This window comes from Channa argus, chromosome 3 (assembly GCF_033026475.1).
Source record: "Channa argus isolate prfri chromosome 3, Channa argus male v1.0, whole genome shotgun sequence".
Classification (NCBI taxonomy): domain Eukaryota; kingdom Metazoa; phylum Chordata; class Actinopteri; order Anabantiformes; family Channidae; genus Channa; species Channa argus.
The window spans coordinates 14,566,521-14,586,700 of NC_090199.1; the positions used below are offsets into that span (position 1 = coordinate 14,566,521).

The following is a 20,180-nucleotide window of genomic DNA, read 5'->3' on the forward strand; positions in this document are numbered from 1 at the left end:
TATCTGCCCACATGAAACTGTAGTGGAAACTAATACATCTCATGGTGTAATTGCAAAATGTTTCCGTTGTCACCAAAATAATGAAAAGCTGAATTAGTGATGTGAAATGTGAAAGCAAAAAAAAAGTGAAAGTATAGCAGAGCATTTAAATTAAAGATCTCAACATCAAAGTCTAATTATTCCTGTTGTTAAAACAAGATTCAAAAGAGGGACTGTGATTAAACCCAGTCCTGGATTGAAAAGGTTAACAACTCCTATATGTTCGCCACCACTTTTCCTGCTTCTTTTAATTTCCTCTTTTGATTACAACTTGTTTCAGCTTGCTGTAACCATTATTAGGAATTCATTTGTCATTTAAGACAGCTATTGATGCATCCTGTCAATGACACCCAGCTGCACATAGCTTGAGGCAGTCTTCACTAAATCCATCTACTCTATCACGTCTCCCCCCTTCCATTGTCTTCATGGAGCACTTTGCTCTCAAAGACTTCTGATTGTAGGTGTTAACGTATTGACTGAGTACAAAGGCTCAACTCCAGATCAGCCCACTAACATTACTCCTCCAACCATTATACATACTGTAAAAGGAAGTAAACCAAGTTGAGCAGTCGCTCTGTCCTAGTTTAAGTTGCCACCTGTACTGATTTAACCATTGGCCTAAAGGAAAACTTAATTTACTAATTTAATCTTATTTTCCTATAAAGACACAATTCAACAATTAATTTCCTCTACTTGCAGTTAATGTGCATCAGTCTGCAATCTAGCTTAACTTGTTTATTTCTGCCATTGCCCAAAATTAAAAACTCCAGTCAGACACCCTGCTCCACTACAGTAGGTACAGTAGGTGGTCTTTTATTTTTTTGTACAGCAAGTAACTCAGTCATGCATGTATGGGATGTCCTGCGGAATTATAATAATACACAGCATTTAGGGGAAAGTATTAATTCTTCAATATTTCAGTGAAGCATTTGTAATAAAGAAATATATTGCTGCTTTTTTTTTTTGCTCATTGATTTTAAAGCTTTAATGATTTAATTGCATTTCAAATAGTCCATCTATTTCAACTGTTTGTCTGTACTTTGAGCTAACAGCTGCCCTGCCATTACCTACATACAGTTATTTCAGATACTATTTCAGCAGTTTATCCAGTATTTTAATTAAGTGAATTTTTTTTTTTTTTCAAATCTTCAACTATTTACCTCTGCTTGCATACTAATAAAATACGGTGACAATGTGTGGTGGGCAACTGAGGTACATTGATCTTGCTAAGGAACAGCCAATTTGTTCCTATTTAGTTACTTCTACTTAAAATCACAGTTTGTTTGTTGTATTACTTTAGCTCTTTTCCCTGTAGAGGACTCGCTCTCTGCTCCTGGTGTTAGTTTATTATTCTAGTATTTTAATGTATTTTGTTATGGCCCTGATGTCTGTCCCATCCCTCACATCATCTGCCGACATCCCCAACCACTCACCATCAAAGTCAATGTTACCGTCTTTGTTCAGGTCGATGTCGCTGAGGATCTCCTCCAGCTCGCCTTTCTTCAGCTTCTCCCCCAGGAGGTTCTTCATGCCCTCTTTTAACTCATCAAATGTGATCTTTCCATCTCCGTCACAGTCAAACTGTTACGTTAGTGGAGAGAAACACGGAGGGGATGTGAACATGTAGTGAGTAAGGAGGGGCAAAAAAATCAAAAGAGAAGAGAATTACTGGTGACACAATGAACAGAGAAAGAAAAAACAACTAATATATGTTTCAGGACTAATGTGGAGGAGACGTGACTGCAGCAGCACAATGGAGAAGAAAGCCACAGATACCACAGAGTCAAAGTATCAGAACTATTTAAAACCAGATGGTAACCATGTACATAAGGCCACGTCTAAGTTATTCAAACATAGATGTCTTTGCTTATCAAAACTGAGTTTCCCATTTATGTAGTTCGAACATGGATGCACACGGTCCCTGGAAGTCTGAAAACAGCTTGAGTTTGCAGATGGGGCAATGCTGACTCATGAGGTGTTAGTACTGAAGTGAGCGAGACTTTTGAAGTGACTGTGAGGCAGAGTTTAGATGAGCTGAAAATGTATTCTCATTTTTTCTTTTTCAGAGAGCAGACTCTGCTCTGAAGCAGTGCAAGTTTCTGCTCAGATTTAGAAGAGTTGAGAGCCAATTCATTGTTCTCACATAAATGAATACAAATGTCAGAATAGCACGATAGTGTGGGAAGTAGAAACCCTAGATACAATGGTAATGACCATGTAACCTTACATTCTCACAAAAACCTTAAGACATCTGCTCTATTAACAGCACCCACGTTTAAACTAGTTTAGTTGGGAAGTGGGAAGTTGGGAAGTTGGTGTGTTGCCTATGGGCTTTGATAAAGGCTTCATAAAATATCCCCACTAGTTTAGAAGTAAATAGTGGTGGAATAGATGTGAGGTATTTATATGTGGTAAGCTACTTTGCATATTAAGACAAAGTTAAAATATTTATTATGTATTATATTTATTTATTATTCTTTAAGCCTGCTAATGTCCTCAGGTTCCTTTTGCTTTCCAGAGGAGCCAAAAATTAATCAAACTAAATGCATTGTTATTGTTGTCATTGTGGAAGTGACCATTAAAAACCTATCATGTTGTAATTTGTTACATGTCTGAACCCAGGTGTGTGAAGCTGTGCTTATAAATAAATTCATTTGTCCTGTTTGGTGAGAGACTACATCACAACAGGGCTTGGCCTGGGGGGACGGTTAAATAAGTGCTTGTGTACCTGCTGCAGTATTGACGTCAGAAAACAACTCAATAGACATCAGAGCAATGAAGCGCCACAAAATTTCAAATAAAATGAGCATGGCTAATGACAACAAATTAACAGGTGAGACAAAGATGTATAGATGACCAGGCTATATCCTTCAGCTCAGTGGTCCCAGGATGATGAAACAAGCTCCCAATCACTGCACGCTCAGCTACCTCACTGCCAGTATAAAAAAAAACTGTTGAAAACAGAATTCATCTGCAACTTCCCATACATGAAATAAAAAAAAAAAAAGAATCTTAAGAAAAAAAATCTATTCTTTCTTGAACTTGCACCTCATGAAATAGAAACACTTTCCTATATTATTTTCTCCTTGGCTAAGACTTCTTGCCTTGCCTCTCAAAAGTCATTTTGAAAAAAGTTTCTGCCAAATGACTAAATGTATGTGAAAAACTCCTCTATATGAATATTTTCTCCTGATCCATATCCAGCTTGCCTTATTTACTCAGCCTTGTCTACAAGTACAGGACACACACTCTCTAAGGACAGGTCCTGTTGCACACTTTGTAGGAACTATCTAACTATACTACAACTATAACTAGAATCTTCACTTGCATGAGGACAGATCTCTTGGAGTTTCTATCTGGAAACCTCTTACCTGTTTGAAGGCACAGCGGAGCTCCTTGAGCCCAACCATATGAGCCGTCTCAGCCAGCATCCTTGGCCCCATTAGCTGGCAGAAATCATCAAAGTCTACATGACCACCCCCTGCAGAAACACACACATTATTGCAAGACTAAACGAGCTAAAAGCTAAACATTAACATGCATTATTTAGGGTATTAGGGGACACATTTTAGTGAACTACTAAATTTACACATGCATTACTAATGAGGCAACATCAATTCACATATGAAGTTGTGTTTCTCAGAACAATATGCACGTACATCCAAGGTTTGCCATTCTTTGTAGCTCTCTATATAGGTATATCCCTGTACTACGGATTTTTCAGAGATTTTCAGTGAAAACAGCTGCATGCTGCTTTTTGTTCTAGCCTTTGTCCAGTGCTTCTTTTGAGATATAGAATGTTGTACCTCTATGTTATACTAATAAAGAAATAAATGTAATCATGCAGATGAAGGGTTGTATCCTCGGCTTAATGTAGTTAATAGTATGCTTGCCTGTCAAAAGGTTATGAGTGCATGTTCAAAATGCTTCTTTCAGCAGAGTTAGAAGCAGCTTTGTTTGGTTCAATCCTGAATGTTCAAAACACACTGATGCAATGGAAACACACACGTTATTAGACTGACAAAAGACAGGCTTATTTGATAAGGAAGAGCAGTAGGGTCAGTTTCTGTTCATTATGTAGGGCTCGGTGGATGTAAAAGACTATTCAGTAAAGGCATATAATCATTTTGTGATGCAAAAATTTAATCAGTGCTCTAGGTTTCAGGTCTGTTAAAGATGACAATGTAAACTATGAAACTAAGCCTTGGACACATGAAAATCACTTTTAATGTGAATCATGAAACTAATGACTGTGCAGTCACAACAGTAGCTGAGGAGTTCTGGAATTAAATACCATGGCTGGCAATTAATTCTATGATTTTAAGATGGTAAAGGATTTTCATACTTGCCTCAAGGTAAGCTTTATGTTTTGTCTGGTTTTACCCTTGTGAAGCAGCAGTCTGAAGGGATTCCTGACTCTGCCTTGAAAAAGTTCTGTGCCTTAAGTGGGTCAGTCTGTAATCATTGAGGAGAAATATTCTCCCACAAGTCCTGGGATCATTATTATTATTTTTTAATTGATAGTAGAGAAAAGATTGATTTTCTTGGTATTAATGGCTCTGTGGGGATTATACAGACAGTAAGGAATGTCTAAATCTGATTAAATTACAAAATATAGTTTCAACCCACAGAAGGCCTAATGTTATCAAATTTGCTTGTGACTTCAATTTAATGTACAGCTATAAAATGTTTGAAATGTCACATATTGTATATCTATTCAAGTAGTTTACATTATAGTGTATAAATATTTTAATTTAAATACCCAGACTCTATTTTCATGGCTGCAACGTTACATCGAATAGTATTGTCACAGTGAAATATGAGTGAGTTTATGCACATTTCCCTACAATCCAGCATGACATAGTTGGTTTTTCCTAGCATCTTTACAAGAATTTCAATTAAGGCACTGCAGGCTTGAACAACAATTGCTTGCTTCATTAATTTGTGCCCTGTCACCATCTAATCAGGAAATTATTTACATCTGGCACACCAGGTGGATCATTAACTTGCTGGTAAGGCAGAAACCAGCTGCATCCTGGTCCTTGAGGACTGATGTCTTACCGTATCCAACATGGTGAAACTGTTTTGTGGCCTAACAAATACACTGTGGGCCCAAAGTCCAATTTTGCAATTTTGTCCAATCACGGGGGGCACTGGGGGCACCATGCTAGGTTGCACTTGTATGTGCAAACCGATCCTCAATTTGTCTGTTTTTTAACGCAAAGGAATGCAGAGAAGATACATGACTATCATTATCAACCCAGTGTATTAAGCCCTTAAAAAACATGCTTCAAGGTAGCGGTTTTTACCTCAGTGCAAGTACAGTTTAGGTGGATATTTATTTATTTATAGTCATGTTCTAAATTTAGTACCTTTCTCTTACTCTTTTATGTTTTTGTGTGGCGTTTGAAGGGTTTGGCTTCATTGTTGAATACATGATAGCATTGTTGTTTGTACGTGGTTTTATTTGCCTATTTGCTTATGATCAGATGAGTGTTAGTATGTTTTTACACAACAAACCTAGAAAAACGGATTACTAACTTGAATAATTAATCCACTGAATTGCAACATTCAGAGTTGTTTTGTGTCTGTCATTGCACACATATCTGCTCTGTATATGTATATGTATGTACATACATGTTGTACCACACTGAATAAGACTCTAGCTACTGTAGCTGATGTTCATTTGAACAGTTACATAATTAACTGTACATCAATACAACTTTCGTTTCGTAAGAAAATGAATACGAAGTCTCTTCTTTTAAAGAAACTGCTCAGTTGGTTCACATGTCAACATATAAAGGTTCTTACGCAGTATAGTAAAGCCATCAGATATACTGCTGTATATTCGATGCCTTAAAATAATGGCTGCATTCATTTAACACAGTACAATTTGCATTTCACTGACCCCTTCACTTGTCTGAAGGTACTTGGTACGTCGTTTGTCTCCGGAGTTGTAGCCACCCCCTCCAAGATTAGGAATTCGGGTATTTCAAAACATCACACCACTTAGAGCGTGCTCCACGTATCTGTGTCCCAGGTGCCTACTGAAGATTTATGTAAAGGCCCAAGCTTAGCTCGACACTATGTAGGTGTTACAGGCACAGGTTCTCTGGGCCTATGGCAGAAATTCAGCCACCAATGCACTGATGATTCACCTTTACCTTTAAACACCAACCACACACAGATCTATACTACAAGTCAGCAAGAGCAGAGTGCACAGTTAGACAGTTACTTCTACAGGCAGACACACTCATATACACTGTACCTGCAGTGTGAAAGCCAATAATCAGTCTGCTAAAACACCTCTAATGCTCCCCACTTCATAGATAAGCATTGGTTCCTAATATGCACAAATAATAATACACACTTTTGTGCATCACACACAAAGACTTAGATCTCCACACCCTTCAAAGACCCACTAATGACTGAGGGGGATATGAAAATACACACACATATAAAACCAGACAGGTAGATATACACACATTTCATTTTGATTTGCTGGATGATCTCAATGAGCTCCATCTCTGTTGGCATGTAGCCCATGGTCCTCATGCAGTCGGCGATGTCTTTGTAATGTATGAAGCCATCCGCATCGTAATCAAATTCCTTAAAGGCCTCCTGCAACTCTGACACACAAACATGTAACAGCAATAACAGAGTGAACACAGACACTTAATCCCAATACTTTCTACTAAAAGGACACTTTTTGGCAAGTAAGCTCCAAGATGCAGCAGGCAGAGCTACAGCCAGCTCTTAAGAGCAGGGGTGGATCTAGAAATTTTCTATAGGGGCAACTGCGGCATGTAAAGGGGGCCTTGTGGCTCAGTGGTAGAGCATTGGGTTGGAATGGAGAAGGCCGCGGGTTCGAACGCCACTCTCACCAGGTGTGGCGCCACCATGGGGAAAAATGAGAGGACTGTGAAGGGACAAGGCAATAGCCACCAGTAACTGGGGCACATGATCAGAATAGGGTGGCACATTGGTAAAATTATTTGAAAGGTTTTAAACTCCTATTTAATTTTTTTTTGAAATAACAACTCTAAATTAATAGGCTAATAGTCTGTCTTTGTTCAGTGTCACAAATTACAAATATGTGCGGCATCTAACATTCCACCTTAAATGTCCTTAATAATAAACTTACATATTTGATAATGATAGAGATTCATTTCAGCTTCAGATTTGGTCAGTTCTCCTTCACTGAATTTATTACAGCAGGGACCTACCACCTTGTCACTCTGCTAGGGGGTGGGACCTGGGGTGGCCATTTAGATTTTGGGGGTGACCTGTGCCACCTTAAGCCACCCTTCTGGCTCTGCCCCTGCTCAAGAACAGCATTGCTGCAATGTTACGCATGTATGCACTGTAGAAAAGAACATTTTAAAAGAAATCTCAGAATCTCTCCTACTAGTATGAAGAGGAACAAGCTAAGTGGGAGAAAATATCAGTGCAGTCGATAAAGCTGGGCAATTCACTATTCATACACGACACGTGTTTGCAGCATAATTCGACAAGCATCTTACCATCTAACTCCTCTGGCATCAGCTCTCTCTCCTGCAGAGTAGAAAGAAGAAAAGCAGTGAACATTTTTTTAGGACAGCACTGGAAGATGAGATGTAAAATCAGAGTGCCTTTTAAAATTAAAAATTCTCCTGAGAAATACCCCAGTGATAATCTGTTTTCGACTACCAATTTAGAATAACATGCATATCATGTCAACACTGCTGCAAGCTGACAGTAAACTCTAATGGGATTTCACCCAACAACATGTCTTTCTAATTTGCAAAGTGACACAATGCCACACAGTCCTACATGTCTCACACACTTACACATGCACACACACGCACAGTGCAGCATCCTGAGGGAAACATACAGTAAACTCAGTCTGTATGCACAAGAATACACACACAACCATGGTAAGTTTCACTAGCTACATACTTTTGCAAAGAAACAGAACAAACACGCACACACACATACACACACACACACACACACATTTGCCTGCATTGACAAAAGACATGTCATTTGCATTTGGTCTTGTGTGTAAAATATTCTGTATTCTCTGCCTTGTTTTGACATTTTCTCAGGGTGGTCTCACCAGCTCTTTCTCTCTCTCCTTTTCATATATTTTAAGGGAAGTTAAGGCATAACTAGGAGCTAAGAACAAAATCTTTATTCATTCATTAACCAAAATGGAAGGCAGTAATGGAGGTGTTTCAAGTTTATTAAAATAGCAATATGTTAATATATTCCTCTAGTTGCAGAAAGACTCTTAATAAAAAACCTTATGATTTAACCATCAGTTGCCATAGTGTACAAATGGATGAGCTGGGAGGTTTGGGACCTTCACAATTATTCATTATTCAGTATGTTTGCCACAAGTGTGCTGGCACAAATCACAATCGCCAACACAACATGCTTATAAACATTTTCACCCCCCTTTATTTTTTATTCAGTTGAAGCAAGGCCAATTAAATGTGGCTTTTTTATTTTTTATTATTACATCTTTTCCCATCACAGCTGCTGATGCTTGTAAGTCCTTCAGAGGAGTCATAGGTTTCTTGGTGTCTTGGTGCCCCCCCCCTCATTAGTGTCCTTCTTGCACAGTGACTCAGATTTTGAGGACAACCTGCTCCACCTGATTTACACATGTGCTACATTTCTTCCATTTCTTAACAATGATTTTAACTGTATTGCAAGATATATTTAATGTTTAGGAAAAGTTCCTGCATCCATCGCCTTAATTCTGTTTTTCAGTGATCTTTTAATCGAGTTATCTCGAGTGCACTTTTGGCCTCACAGTGTAGATTTGTAGATGTTACTAATTCAGGCGTATTTATACACATTTAAGGCACTCAGATGATCAACATTTATCTTTGATTGAGTGATTGATATCCAGTGATGATTAAGTAAGGTAAATTAAAGGCAGAGAATCTTATTTTCACTGTAATATTTTTTATTAATTTAGATTACTCTATAGGCATATGTGTTTACTTCAACATAAATCTTCTTTTTCACTTTTTTAACATTGTTCTTTTTTATAAACTTATTACTTTTTTTTACTTATTACTAATAAGTAAATCAACTTTGATTAAATGATGGGGAAAAAATGAGCCATATGTTTTGCCAATTTGAAAGAAAAAGGTAAAATACTGATTTGAAACCTGAACAGAAACACAAACATAACCAAACCATAAATCAGTGTATGACATTTTTCCCATACCAAATAATTATTTTTTGGAATTTATTTGAACACATTTATTTATTTTTTATTTCATAAACCCTTCTCCTATTTAATAAACCTTACTACTGTTGACTGATTTTGAAATGTAACTAGTGTCATATAATGTCTGAGAAGCTGGAAAATGCTACTTTATCCACAGTTTAGCCATTTCAAGCACTTTATGTGTTGCAGGAAAATCCGTGTGAGAAACATTTCTTAAAGGTAACATGCTCATCTCGATTAATCCAGCCTCCTGTGCCAGAAGAGGGCTACAAATCCGAAAGAGAAAACATAAATTCTATAACTAGAGAAAAAAGGGTGAAACTGTAAAAAAGAGGTGAAAATATTTTGATATTTGGGAGGATATTTAATTAATTTTAAAAAAACTAAGTGAATCATTTATTTATATAAATCCCCCCCCCCAAATTTTGAATCTCTATTTGAATTGAAAAACATTTCATACACTAAGTTACTGTATGGTTTGGCTGTGATTTGATTTTTACAAGATCAGTATTTCAGCTTTTAGTTTCAAATTCTAGCTTTTTGTATACAGTTACAGTATTTTCTTTCAAATGGACTAAATATATTGCCGCTATGGCTCGATAGGGTGATTTCTTCCATATCCACTGTATTTTTGTATATGTTAGGCTTAGGTTATGAAATATCAGATTGAAATGATATAAATGTTCCTTTAAAATCAGTGCATAAAACTGTATATATTTAACAGGATGCCTTGTTCAAATTGTGCGTGTGCCTACAGCATCTTGACTCTTGGGCTTGCCAACAGTGTGCAGGTGTTCTACAAACACACCAAGAAAGCTCCAACTGAGCCTGACATATGAAGATATCACTTAGCACGTAGAAGCCACGAGGCTAAGGGTGTGCATAAGTTCAAAGAAACAAGACCGCCAAGCAGGTTTGTAAAAATCTACTGGGGGCTTCTTTGTCCTAAATTTCAAGCAGTGAGGAAAATGCTAAGGCTCAACAGAATTAAAACACTGAGATCAAGACTAGTAGGTGGCAGTAGCAATAACATTTGGCATGGCTCAGGCATTTTTTCTTTTCATACAATTTTTCTATTATTTCAGACTTTGCTTTTATTCCACTGTGTGTAAGAGCATATTGTTCCACATTTCAATGAACAACATTAGTCTAAATGCTATAGTTACATGAGTTCTCAGGTTTTACATTAAAAAGTATGTATGTGCAGGTAGCATAAAGAATCTTTAAGTTCAGACTGACTAAAAGTCCAGAAGTCTATAGGTAACACTCACATTGTGTCTTTTACTACTACTGTTATTGTTACTTTGAGGTTTACTAAAGAAGTGAACGTTCAGTTGTTCTTTGTGAGAGATAAAAAGGCTAATCAGAGCAGCAGTGAAACTGAAAAGCAAAGAGCAGCACAGTTTTTCTCCCTAATACATGTTGGCACTCAGTGTGGCTGATATATAAATCATACAAGGTCATCCTGTTCAAGTGCACAATAGCTTCAGGAAAAGTAGAGGCCCCCACAGTTTATTTGGAAGCTGCTCTGCATGGCAGCCGTTCAAATGATTATTCACTGTATAATATTGCCAACAGAGTCGAAACGCAAATGCAACGCCAAGATGCAATTGCATCAAGAGTTGTCTTGCTATATGTGCGCTCGGCCTCAAACACTTGTGATTTATATAACCTTTTAATGCCATTTTTGAAGCTACAGGATAAAAAAATCTGTACTGCCACACACACTGAATGCAACAATGTTGTTTATCCTGCACAGGATCCTCCAGTCTACAAGGGCATATTTAGATAGCAAGGTCAACACATTAATTGGATTTTTTTTTCACCCCAAAAGGATTAGAGAGCATGCCATGCAGAATCTCAATTCATCTGTCAGACGGAGCCCATTAACAGTTAATTTCATTCTGTCTGTCTTCACATGGCCCATTGAGCAGCCCAATGCTTTGTAAGCATGACACATGAGCACATATAAGATGTATGTGGATGCTTCACTCAAACACATATGCTCCTCAGACTGAAACCAAATTCATAATAACCACATACAACCCGAACATAGTACATACACATTGATGAGAACTGTCAGTTTTGCTACACATCCATCAGTCTCCTTTGTTGCTCTAGCTGACATGTAAATACATCAATTGTTTTTCTTCAGCTATTTGTCTCTCGCAGCTTCCTCTTTAGTGGGATCTAATGAGGGCTGACAGTGAACCTTGCTGCAGGGATTATTAATACTTGTGTTGAGGTAGGGATTAGGAATGCCTGCAGAATGGATGGTCTCCCTGTCTCAGTGTCAGAGCAAGCCGACCAAACAATGCATGCAAAGGAAACAATACAGGCCTCCCCACCTGGCTAATAGTAAATCCAAACCAGGGACTGTCAGTGTGAAATAAGGGAGATCGGTCATGGCAGGTGAGGTAGTAACTCAGGAAAGATATGGAATAGGAGACCACAGTTGCCCAGAGTCACTGAAATGGCTTTTGTTTGCCATAAATTGCTTTAAAACAATGAAATAGTCCCTTTGGTTATAAAGAAATCTAGTTATGAACCATCATTCCCATGTTCCCGTGCACAACTCCCCTTGGCCCTTTTATTTTCTGCAGTAAATCACTTTTATTATAAAGGCATTTATGGAAAAGCCTAAAGCTCTGCATTGTGATGAGGCCCCACTAGTGTCTCTCAAGGTTCTATGATTAAAAGCCTTTTGGTTTTTTTCACAACAAAATTAATTACATCCTAAATATTTACTTTCATGCCAGCATTGTTAGCTGCAGTAGCTCTCCTCAATCACCCCATCCAACAGAGTTTAGAAGTCTCATGAACATCCAATCGGACCCTCAAACGAGTAGCCATAGTCTTCGTCTCTGTCGTCCACTACCTCAAACCCTTACAAACACCATCGTTTTAGTTTCTTGTTAAGGATTATGCTGATCCATTTGATTTAAGGGCTGAGGAAACTTTATATAAATCAACTTTTAAACTGTAATGAGGAAGGTGCCTTTGAACTGGATAATATTATGTTAAATCATTTCCAGTTGTTATTTTTCCAAATATTCTAAAGCCCTACAAGAAGCCGGTTTGATTGTTTCAGGCCAAAACTGGGGCTATGTCTACTTTGAGCCAAGCAGGGCATTAATGGAAACCGGCCCAGTGTCCAGGCAGTAAATCATTATTACTGAAGACACTTCTTTGAAAGGGTTTAGAGGGTGAAATAACAACCCACAGTCCTAATCAGTTAGTTTTGTGTTTGAATGAATGGGGGTGGGTAATGATATTGACTTCCTATGGTCATTTGACCTATTTTATATCAGCAATTACTGCTGTGCATTTATTTTTAGATAATCACAGTTGGCTGCAAAGACCTTCAATCAATGATTATACTTTCAATAAATAATTACCGCTTAAAATCACTGGACAAACGTCATCTAATCCCAAACTTTTGAGCACCTACTCGTTTTTAGCAGCTTTCATCTTTTTTCATTTAATACAGAAACAAACAAAGAAGATAATATAGATAATATAGAAGATAATATCTTCTTATTGAATCCGGAAGACTGTGGCTTTAATATTCAGCTGTGCCTACTTTGAAGTAACTCTGTTGGGGCTCAAGGGTGTCAAGGCTGTGCCGACACGTGTGTATGAGTAACACAGTATTATGCTGTTGAACTGACCTGCCCAAAGAGTTTATTCAGGTACGAGATGTAGGCAGCGGCCACCGCTGAGCTGTTGCTGAGGCTCCTCTTGCTGCGTCGACGAGACTGCTCCTCACCAGAGCCCTTATTCTGGGCTGAGGAGGACTGTGACTTTGAGCTGTGAAGTGAAGTGTGCATTTGCATGCCAAGTGTTGAGAGCTGTCATCATCATAGCCAGACCTATAATTTCCCCACCTAACTTTCTTTAAAAAAAACACCTAAGAGCCTTTTGGGTGATATTCTTAGAAAAGTGTCATTCCATCTAGCCTCCATTGAAATAATTGCTCAGCTTGAGTGAAACGAAAGAAAATGTCAGCAGTCCAATCAGCTGACATCATCATGACTACATCAGTCAGCAGAAAAAAGAGACGAAACAAGTTTTAAATTCTGAAGGCTTCTTTTGCAGCTAACGTACAAATGGACTACTCCCATTGTCCCAATCAGTGTTGATTAGAAACAGAGAATGATAATAACCAGAATTTCTTGGAGAGGCTAAGCTGAAGGGCCTTGTTTTTGAATCTCCCAGTAGTGGGCGGTCTGCCAGCTGCTGCACCTTTCACCCCTCGTGAAGAAACACTAGAAGATAAAAAAAGATGTAATCAGTTTAAAGTAAATGTCTGTTTTGTAATAACCATCAATGAAACTCAACAACACTGAGCTCTGTAAATTGTCATAGCATCCTTCCCCAAATCAAACTACGTTCAGTCCAGAGAAGGTTTAGTTACTCAGCCAGAAATTTGTACAGTGGTAAAGAAACATGTAGTGAGTTGCTTATATATTATATTATTATTATATATGGGCGACTATGGCGCAGGAAGATAGAGCGGTCGGCCACCAATCTCACAGTTGTTGGTTCAATCCCCACCACCTCCAGTCACATGTCGAAGTGTCCTTGAGCAAGACACTGAACCCCAACTTAGTTGCTCCCGGTGAGTGTTGGCCAGCTGCATAGCAGCTTCCCCATTGGTGTGTGTGTGTGATTGTGTGTGTGAATGGGTGAATAAGAAGCAGTGTAAAGTGCTTTGTGTGCCCATAGGTAGAAAAGCACTATGTAAGTGCAGACCATTTACCATTTATATGCTGCTGTATCAGAAAATAAATGGGAGAAATTATTTTTGTTGCACCTTCAATTTGTTCTTGACTAACCTTTGAGTTATTAAGCTTATGAATGTACAGACACCCTAACATTTTTCTCCTCCCATTTTAGTTTTCTCACACAGACCTGGTGGCAGAGGGTGATTTGCTTTCTGATCCTCCCTTTGTACTTTTCACAGACATCTTAACTGCAAGAAACAAGAATATGGAGAGGAATGTGAGAGTGGGGAAAAGACAAGCCGCCTCCTCATGGAACAGAAAAGTCAACTTCCAAGACATACATTAAGCTATTCTGTATAATGATGAAGATTATAAAGTTACAACATAGTAGGAGTCTGTTGTCTATCTATATACACACACACACACACACACACACACACACACACACTAGACACGATCATGTTTTTGACAACAGGATGAATTTAAGTCAATTATTTTTTCTAATCTTGTTTTGTTTTTTCACCAAAACAGCTGAAATGTTGTAAAACAAAAGACATGGACTTATGATACGGTTTAAACTATGACTTCGGATGGGAGGAATCATTCCTGTCCAATTGAGAGACATATTAATTTGGACAAGAGAGCCCACACCCAGTCAATACAATCAAAATGATGCAAAAACAATAGGAGTGGGTGGAAATCTTGAGACATCTGAGATGAATAGAAGCCAAGGTGCAGAGAAGAAAGATGGTGTGAAAGATGGAAATATGAGATAGGCAAAGATGGAGAAGAGAAAAATGAAGAACCTTGTGACTTGCAGAGGAAAGGAAGGAGGAAGAAGGTTTGTCTGTTAGAAAGGCAGATTAATGTTCTGTCATAAACCCCTGTGGCTCTGCCTATCAGCTCCTGATGATGAATGGCCGAACTTGACTCTGATGTGCTATAAACATAACGCCTCACTCCAGCATCTCACATGCCATGAAGGTGGTGTGAAGACTGAAGATCTGCACCAGCAGTCAGGACTGAGAGCCACAAAGAGCACGATGGCCTTCAATGGGAGCTGACGTCCACCAAATTACACTCGGCCATTTAATATGCCTTTGCCAAAAGAGTTTCCAGCTCTCCCTGGGTTGAACAAAATGTGCCATGACTGAGTAGTGATTGCCCTTCTGTCACACCTTAATACAATCAGTGTGCATGTGATACACGCTGATTGCAACACTTAGAACATGTTCAGTACAGGTGGCAAAGGAAGGAATTTTCATGTTCACACATTATTACAGTCGTGGAATTTGTTAGCGAGTGGAGAGCATCTATACATTAGTATCTTTCTATACATAGGTAGTTTATGTCTAGAAAGAAATACTTTATTTAAAGAAATACATACAGTACGCAGCTTTCAAAATCTTAAAGTTTGAAAACTCTTTTCTTCACACCCACACACACTGGACTTTCTATAATGGTGGTCTCACACTGTTTGCCTTGAAGAATTATTTTCCTCTTCAGTGAGCACAGCTCCCATCAGGGTAAACAAACACATGCACAGACTGTACACATGCACATTTCACTACACACGTCACTGATCAGCACCTTGTGTGTCTGCAGCTCTCCTCCCTAAGTGGCCAATTGCTGTCAATCACAAAGCTAGCACAGGTAATTTTAGATCCTAATCATGCTAATTAAAGTAATAAAATGAAGGGCCAGGTGGACTGGGCTAAAACAAACACAGCTAACACTGTTTATGATGAGGAGCGCGCTGTGTGAGGGGTGTGATGCAGGAGATGAATGGGCCTAGTTGAAGTGTCAGGGGTTAAACACTAACACTAAACACTAGGATTTCTATATATATTATCAGAATCATGGGAGAGAAGGGCACTAAGATTCATTGTGTGTCACGCAAATACGGCACAAACACACAATAAACACAGAGACACACAACACACAGAAAACACAGAGCACTTGGCGGGTAATTTCTCAAGCAAGGCTGCACAATTGTTTCAGGCCCTAATTAGACAGATGTTTTAGCAGTCTGGGGCGACTTTTTTCTAATCGTTTTAAACGAGAGTGAAGTGTTGTGTGTGCTGCTTCTGCGTCCCGCGTTTCTCCGCTCTGCGTACCTCGCATGCTTTCAGGATGGCTCCAGCTGAACAAAGTTCAACTCAGAGCAGAAAAGCATCCTGTCTTGTATTTAATTGTCCAATGAGAGGCCCAGTGACTGACAGCAGGTTTCTTGGCTGTCCCTATAATAAACCAATAAGCAACCATCACCCAGGTGAAGCTCCTGTACAAGCTAGTGGTACTTGCTGCAGTCTCTCCCCCTTCTGTCTCATGTCTTCACACAGCTCGCACACATTGCTGCACAATCTCTTAGAGTTACATACAGCAGGAAAAGTTGTGCAGAACTGACTCACGATGGACAAATCAAAAAAAAAAAAAGATACACAGAATCAGATTTGGTCTTTTTCATTCCCTTTATTCTATTTGCTTGTTAAACCTGGTGCCACAATGCAACTCAACATTTTTGTTTGCAATACAATTTATGCTTGTAGCTGCTACTAAAGCAGAAGCTTTAGATCCAACTGGGAAAATCTGACTAATGGCAGATTGTTTCCCCACATATATCAAAGTACTGCAGAACACTTTAATGGATAACTTTAATTTATAGAACTGGCAAAGGTCCCCTTTGCATTTTATGTTTTCCACAATCATATTAAATTGGAAAAAATGTAATAATTCTGTGGCACATGGCCAAAAACCACACCAAATGTCAATGAAAGTTATTAATAGAAAAATAGCTGCACTCTCTGGCTATGAGTTCTAGCTTCACCCTTGTTTGTACTCTCCCTCTATTTTCTCTTTGTTTTCATATTATCTTTCTATTCGCCTGCTGTCCAGTCAGAACACAATCAATCCCAGAGGACCAGACTAGCCTGTGTCTGATCCATAAACAACCAATAGTAATGCAATCGGGTTTGGCACTCCATCTTCCCCTATCTTAACACCTCTCCACCACATCCTGCACCCCCACGCCCCCCAGCACTGATTTTGTGTCACGGCTCTGAAATGAGACTGTCGCCTCCAGTATTGGAGTAGATAGTAAGGAACAGATGTAGAGAATAACATATTTTTGTCATTCACTGACATCATTTTCTGTCTTTTAATTGTGAAAATCTTCATATTGCTTTGTTGTCTAATTACGACTTCTTCCTCCTGGAGACCTGATTGCTTTATTCATTGAACAAGTACAGTACAAACATCCATCCATTCATTTTGATCCCTATTTTTGCTGTTCAGGGTCACAGCGGGCTGGAGTCTATCCCAGCGGTCACTGGGGGAGAAGGAAGGCACACCATGGACAGGTTGCCAGTCAGACCAACACAGACAAGGCAGACAGACAGACAAACAGACAGATACAGACAGACAACCTTTCACACTCACATTCACACCTTAGGGCAATTTTGAGTCACCAATTAACCTGACATGCATGTCTTTAGGGGAAACGCAGAGTACCCAGGAGAAAACCTACACAAGCACAGGGAGAACATGCAAAACCCACACAGAAAGGCCTCAACTGGCAGGTAAATTTGAACCTGTAGCTTTGAGACCTCAGCGATAACCACTTCACCACCCACAGCACAAACACACTGTAGACTGTAAAGGTAACTATGGATGAACACCTCCATTATTTAGATGTTTGCTGATTTGCATACAAACTGATCCAGCCTTTAAAGAGTGGGTGGTAAATGTTTCCAGATCGGACAATAATTTATTTAACAGCAGAAAGTCCTCAATGGGTTGCAGAGCAAACAAAGCTTTTTTTCAGTACTAGGTCCGCAGTAATGGAAACACATTACTGCCAGATTTAACTACAGTTTATCTGTTGACCTAGTTAACTGTATGTAAAGTATCCGTATGGCCCCTATTAAATAAACAAATAAATTATTAAGTAAATTGTAACAAGCAAAAAGGGCAGAAGTATTGAACCAAAACACATGCGAACAGTGGGCTGGCCACCTGTTGGCTTGTACAGCAAAACATTGTCCTCAAGATCCAGATAATCAAATATTCTAAAGCAGCCTCATTAGTGTGACCGGGCTGCTTCACACACGAGCTTTGGTCACTACAAATGAACCACAGCTTGTTCCATTTGTAGTGAATTATTAAACATTGCAGAGAAAGCTACAAACTACTACTCAAACTTACCTTCTCCAGCCACAAAAACTGTACTCTCGGTTTAATCTATCTTATCTGATTGTTCTTTGTTTGGATGACAGATGCGAATGACAGCTACGTATGAAGCCTTAATGTACAGTACCCAACCTGGGGATTATATAATGAAAGGTGATTATCCAGCTAAATATGTCTGGATTAGAGATCTAACTGCCTGCCTCTGTCCTCAAGAACAAAACAGGCAATGAATATGTCTCAATTCAAAGGCAGGAGCTTAATAATTTAATTTCTGTTTTTCTCCAGTGTTTTGTTGTGTTTTTTCTGATGATCTGCATGCAAAGCAAAATAATTTCATATTTGAGACTCTGTTCCAACTTGCTGAACCATCACGGATGAGTACAGTCAAACAAATGCCAATTTAATTCAGATTGAAATCAATATTTCAAGGTTTCTACACTTACCAAGTAAATGTAGGTTTTAAAAACAACTTAACTTGTCTTTGAATACATTCGACACATGACAGACAATACCCCACTAATACACACTTATAAAAACATTAAAAAGGTGCTTAAGATGTAAAGTATCAGCTATTAGTCGAAAAAATTGTGTAGATCAAATTTAAATAATACTTAGCTGTTGAACTGTAGGGGTTGAAACGTGTTTTGAGAATGGTCTGGTGGCCTGTTGTGGACAAGGTGTGTGTTGTTCCCTCTTTAGTTTACAAGAGAGCAGATAAAACATCTAGAGTTGGCATTTGCATTAAGAATTGTGTTGTTAACCATCCATATAAAGTCCAAAGAGCTCATACTGCCAGTGAAGCAAGCCATCATTAGTCTGAAAAATCAAAGTAAACCCCTTAGGGAGACAGAAAACACATTAGGTGTCACCAGTGAGGAGGATCAAATAGGATTTGGGATGTACCCAATGCTGAGGCTCTCTCTTCCACTGGAGGAAGGAGCCAGATAACAAACAGGACAAAAAGGTAAAGCTGCAGGAAGATCACAGCCTACAAATTAAGTCAGCATGATAAAGGACACACTGTGTCTGTGTTTAACTTGTGGTAAGACGGCACGTTTCGGATTAAACAAAAGATGTGTTTGTATTTATGCCCCTCAAATGAGACAGGTATAAGAGGGGAATAACTTGTATACAGATTCGATATCTCGGATTTTAGATCCTGTTTATTTGATCATATTTAAGTAGACCTGTAAAAACAACATTTGTCAAAACACAATAATATTTCAGAGAACAACACTGCTTGAGCCTGATTGGATAGTTGATTTCAAGCAGATTCTCTCCGTTCCATTATATGAAATGTTGTTTTGCACATATGAGCTGTCATACATAATCGAAAATAATATGATACCTGTCTGACATGACTGAAGTGTCATTTGGAATTGTCATGGGATCAGTGTCAACAATACTAACTTACTAAACGTGGGCACTGTTATATGAAAGTATGTATAGAAATAAAGTTTCCTTCATATGAACCGTGATGTAAAACTGGTGAACAGCTGAAAATGTAAGCACACATACTCTACTTTCACAAACGTGAGTCTGCTGGTTTCGCGGTGTGTGCAGCCTTTAAATGACGAATGGTAATATTAGCTTATGGCAAAATAGAAAGAAAATTAAACAACCTCAACCTGTGCACTCAAGTGTCAAGATATTGGGCTTTCATCATGCCGACTTTGGAAATATTATACATTTGACACGTCGGTTTCCACATGATGTTAAGCAATGTTGGAGCCATTAAACTGTGGCACCTTTGGATGTATATTTGCACAATATAGAGTATAAGAGTAATTGATGTAATATAATAAAATAAAATATGAAGGACATTCAAGTGTCCTGAAGTGACAATCGGCCATCCATCCATCGGCTAAGTAATAGGAATGTTACGTGACACCAGTTTACTTTAAGTGAATTCTCTTTCAATGTATAAGCTAAGGGCATTTTGTAAAGCTGACTCAGCAGTTGTTGCTAAGCGTGCAGGTGTGTCCTGAACATAGCTTCAG

The 20,180-nt window shown here is 38.6% G+C and overlaps 2 protein-coding genes across 2 annotated transcripts in view; one reads left to right on the plus strand and one right to left on the minus strand.

Moving 5' to 3' along the window:
* Positions 1 to 14,380, plus strand: part of lonrf1 (LON peptidase N-terminal domain and ring finger 1) — a 29,638-nt gene extending 15,258 nt beyond the window's left edge. The window contains exon 12 of the mRNA XM_067498162.1: positions 14,232 to 14,380. Coding sequence (XP_067354263.1) covers positions 14,232 to 14,240 — 9 coding nt within the window. The 3' untranslated portion in view covers positions 14,241 to 14,380. The remainder of the gene's footprint in view (positions 1 to 14,231) is intronic.
* cabp4 (calcium binding protein 4) lies at positions 994 to 14,235 on the minus strand. Its single transcript, XM_067498163.1, has 7 exons — positions 14,180 to 14,235; positions 13,432 to 13,533; positions 12,937 to 13,075; positions 7,563 to 7,593; positions 6,525 to 6,668; positions 3,411 to 3,520; positions 994 to 1,620 (listed from the first exon to the last, which is right to left on the minus strand). The coding sequence occupies exons 1-7, from the start codon at positions 14,233 to 14,235 to the stop codon at positions 1,387 to 1,389; spliced, it is 816 nt and encodes a 271-aa protein (XP_067354264.1). The 3' UTR covers positions 994 to 1,386.
* Positions 14,381 to 20,180: the final 5,800 nt, after the last annotated feature.

Coding starts and splice junctions, on each gene's coding strand:
- cabp4 (XM_067498163.1), bottom strand. CDS start 14,235: ATGTCTGTGAAAAGTACAAAGGGAGGATCAGAAAGCAAATCACCCTCT. Junction 13,534..14,179: donor AAATCACCCTCTGCCACCAG/GTCTGTGTGAGA, acceptor TTTATCTTCTAG/TGTTTCTTCACGAGGGGTGA. Junction 3,521..6,524: donor CCAGCAAATCAAAATGAAAT/GTGTGTATATCT, acceptor GTGTTTCTGCAG/GGGGTGGTCATGTAGACTTT.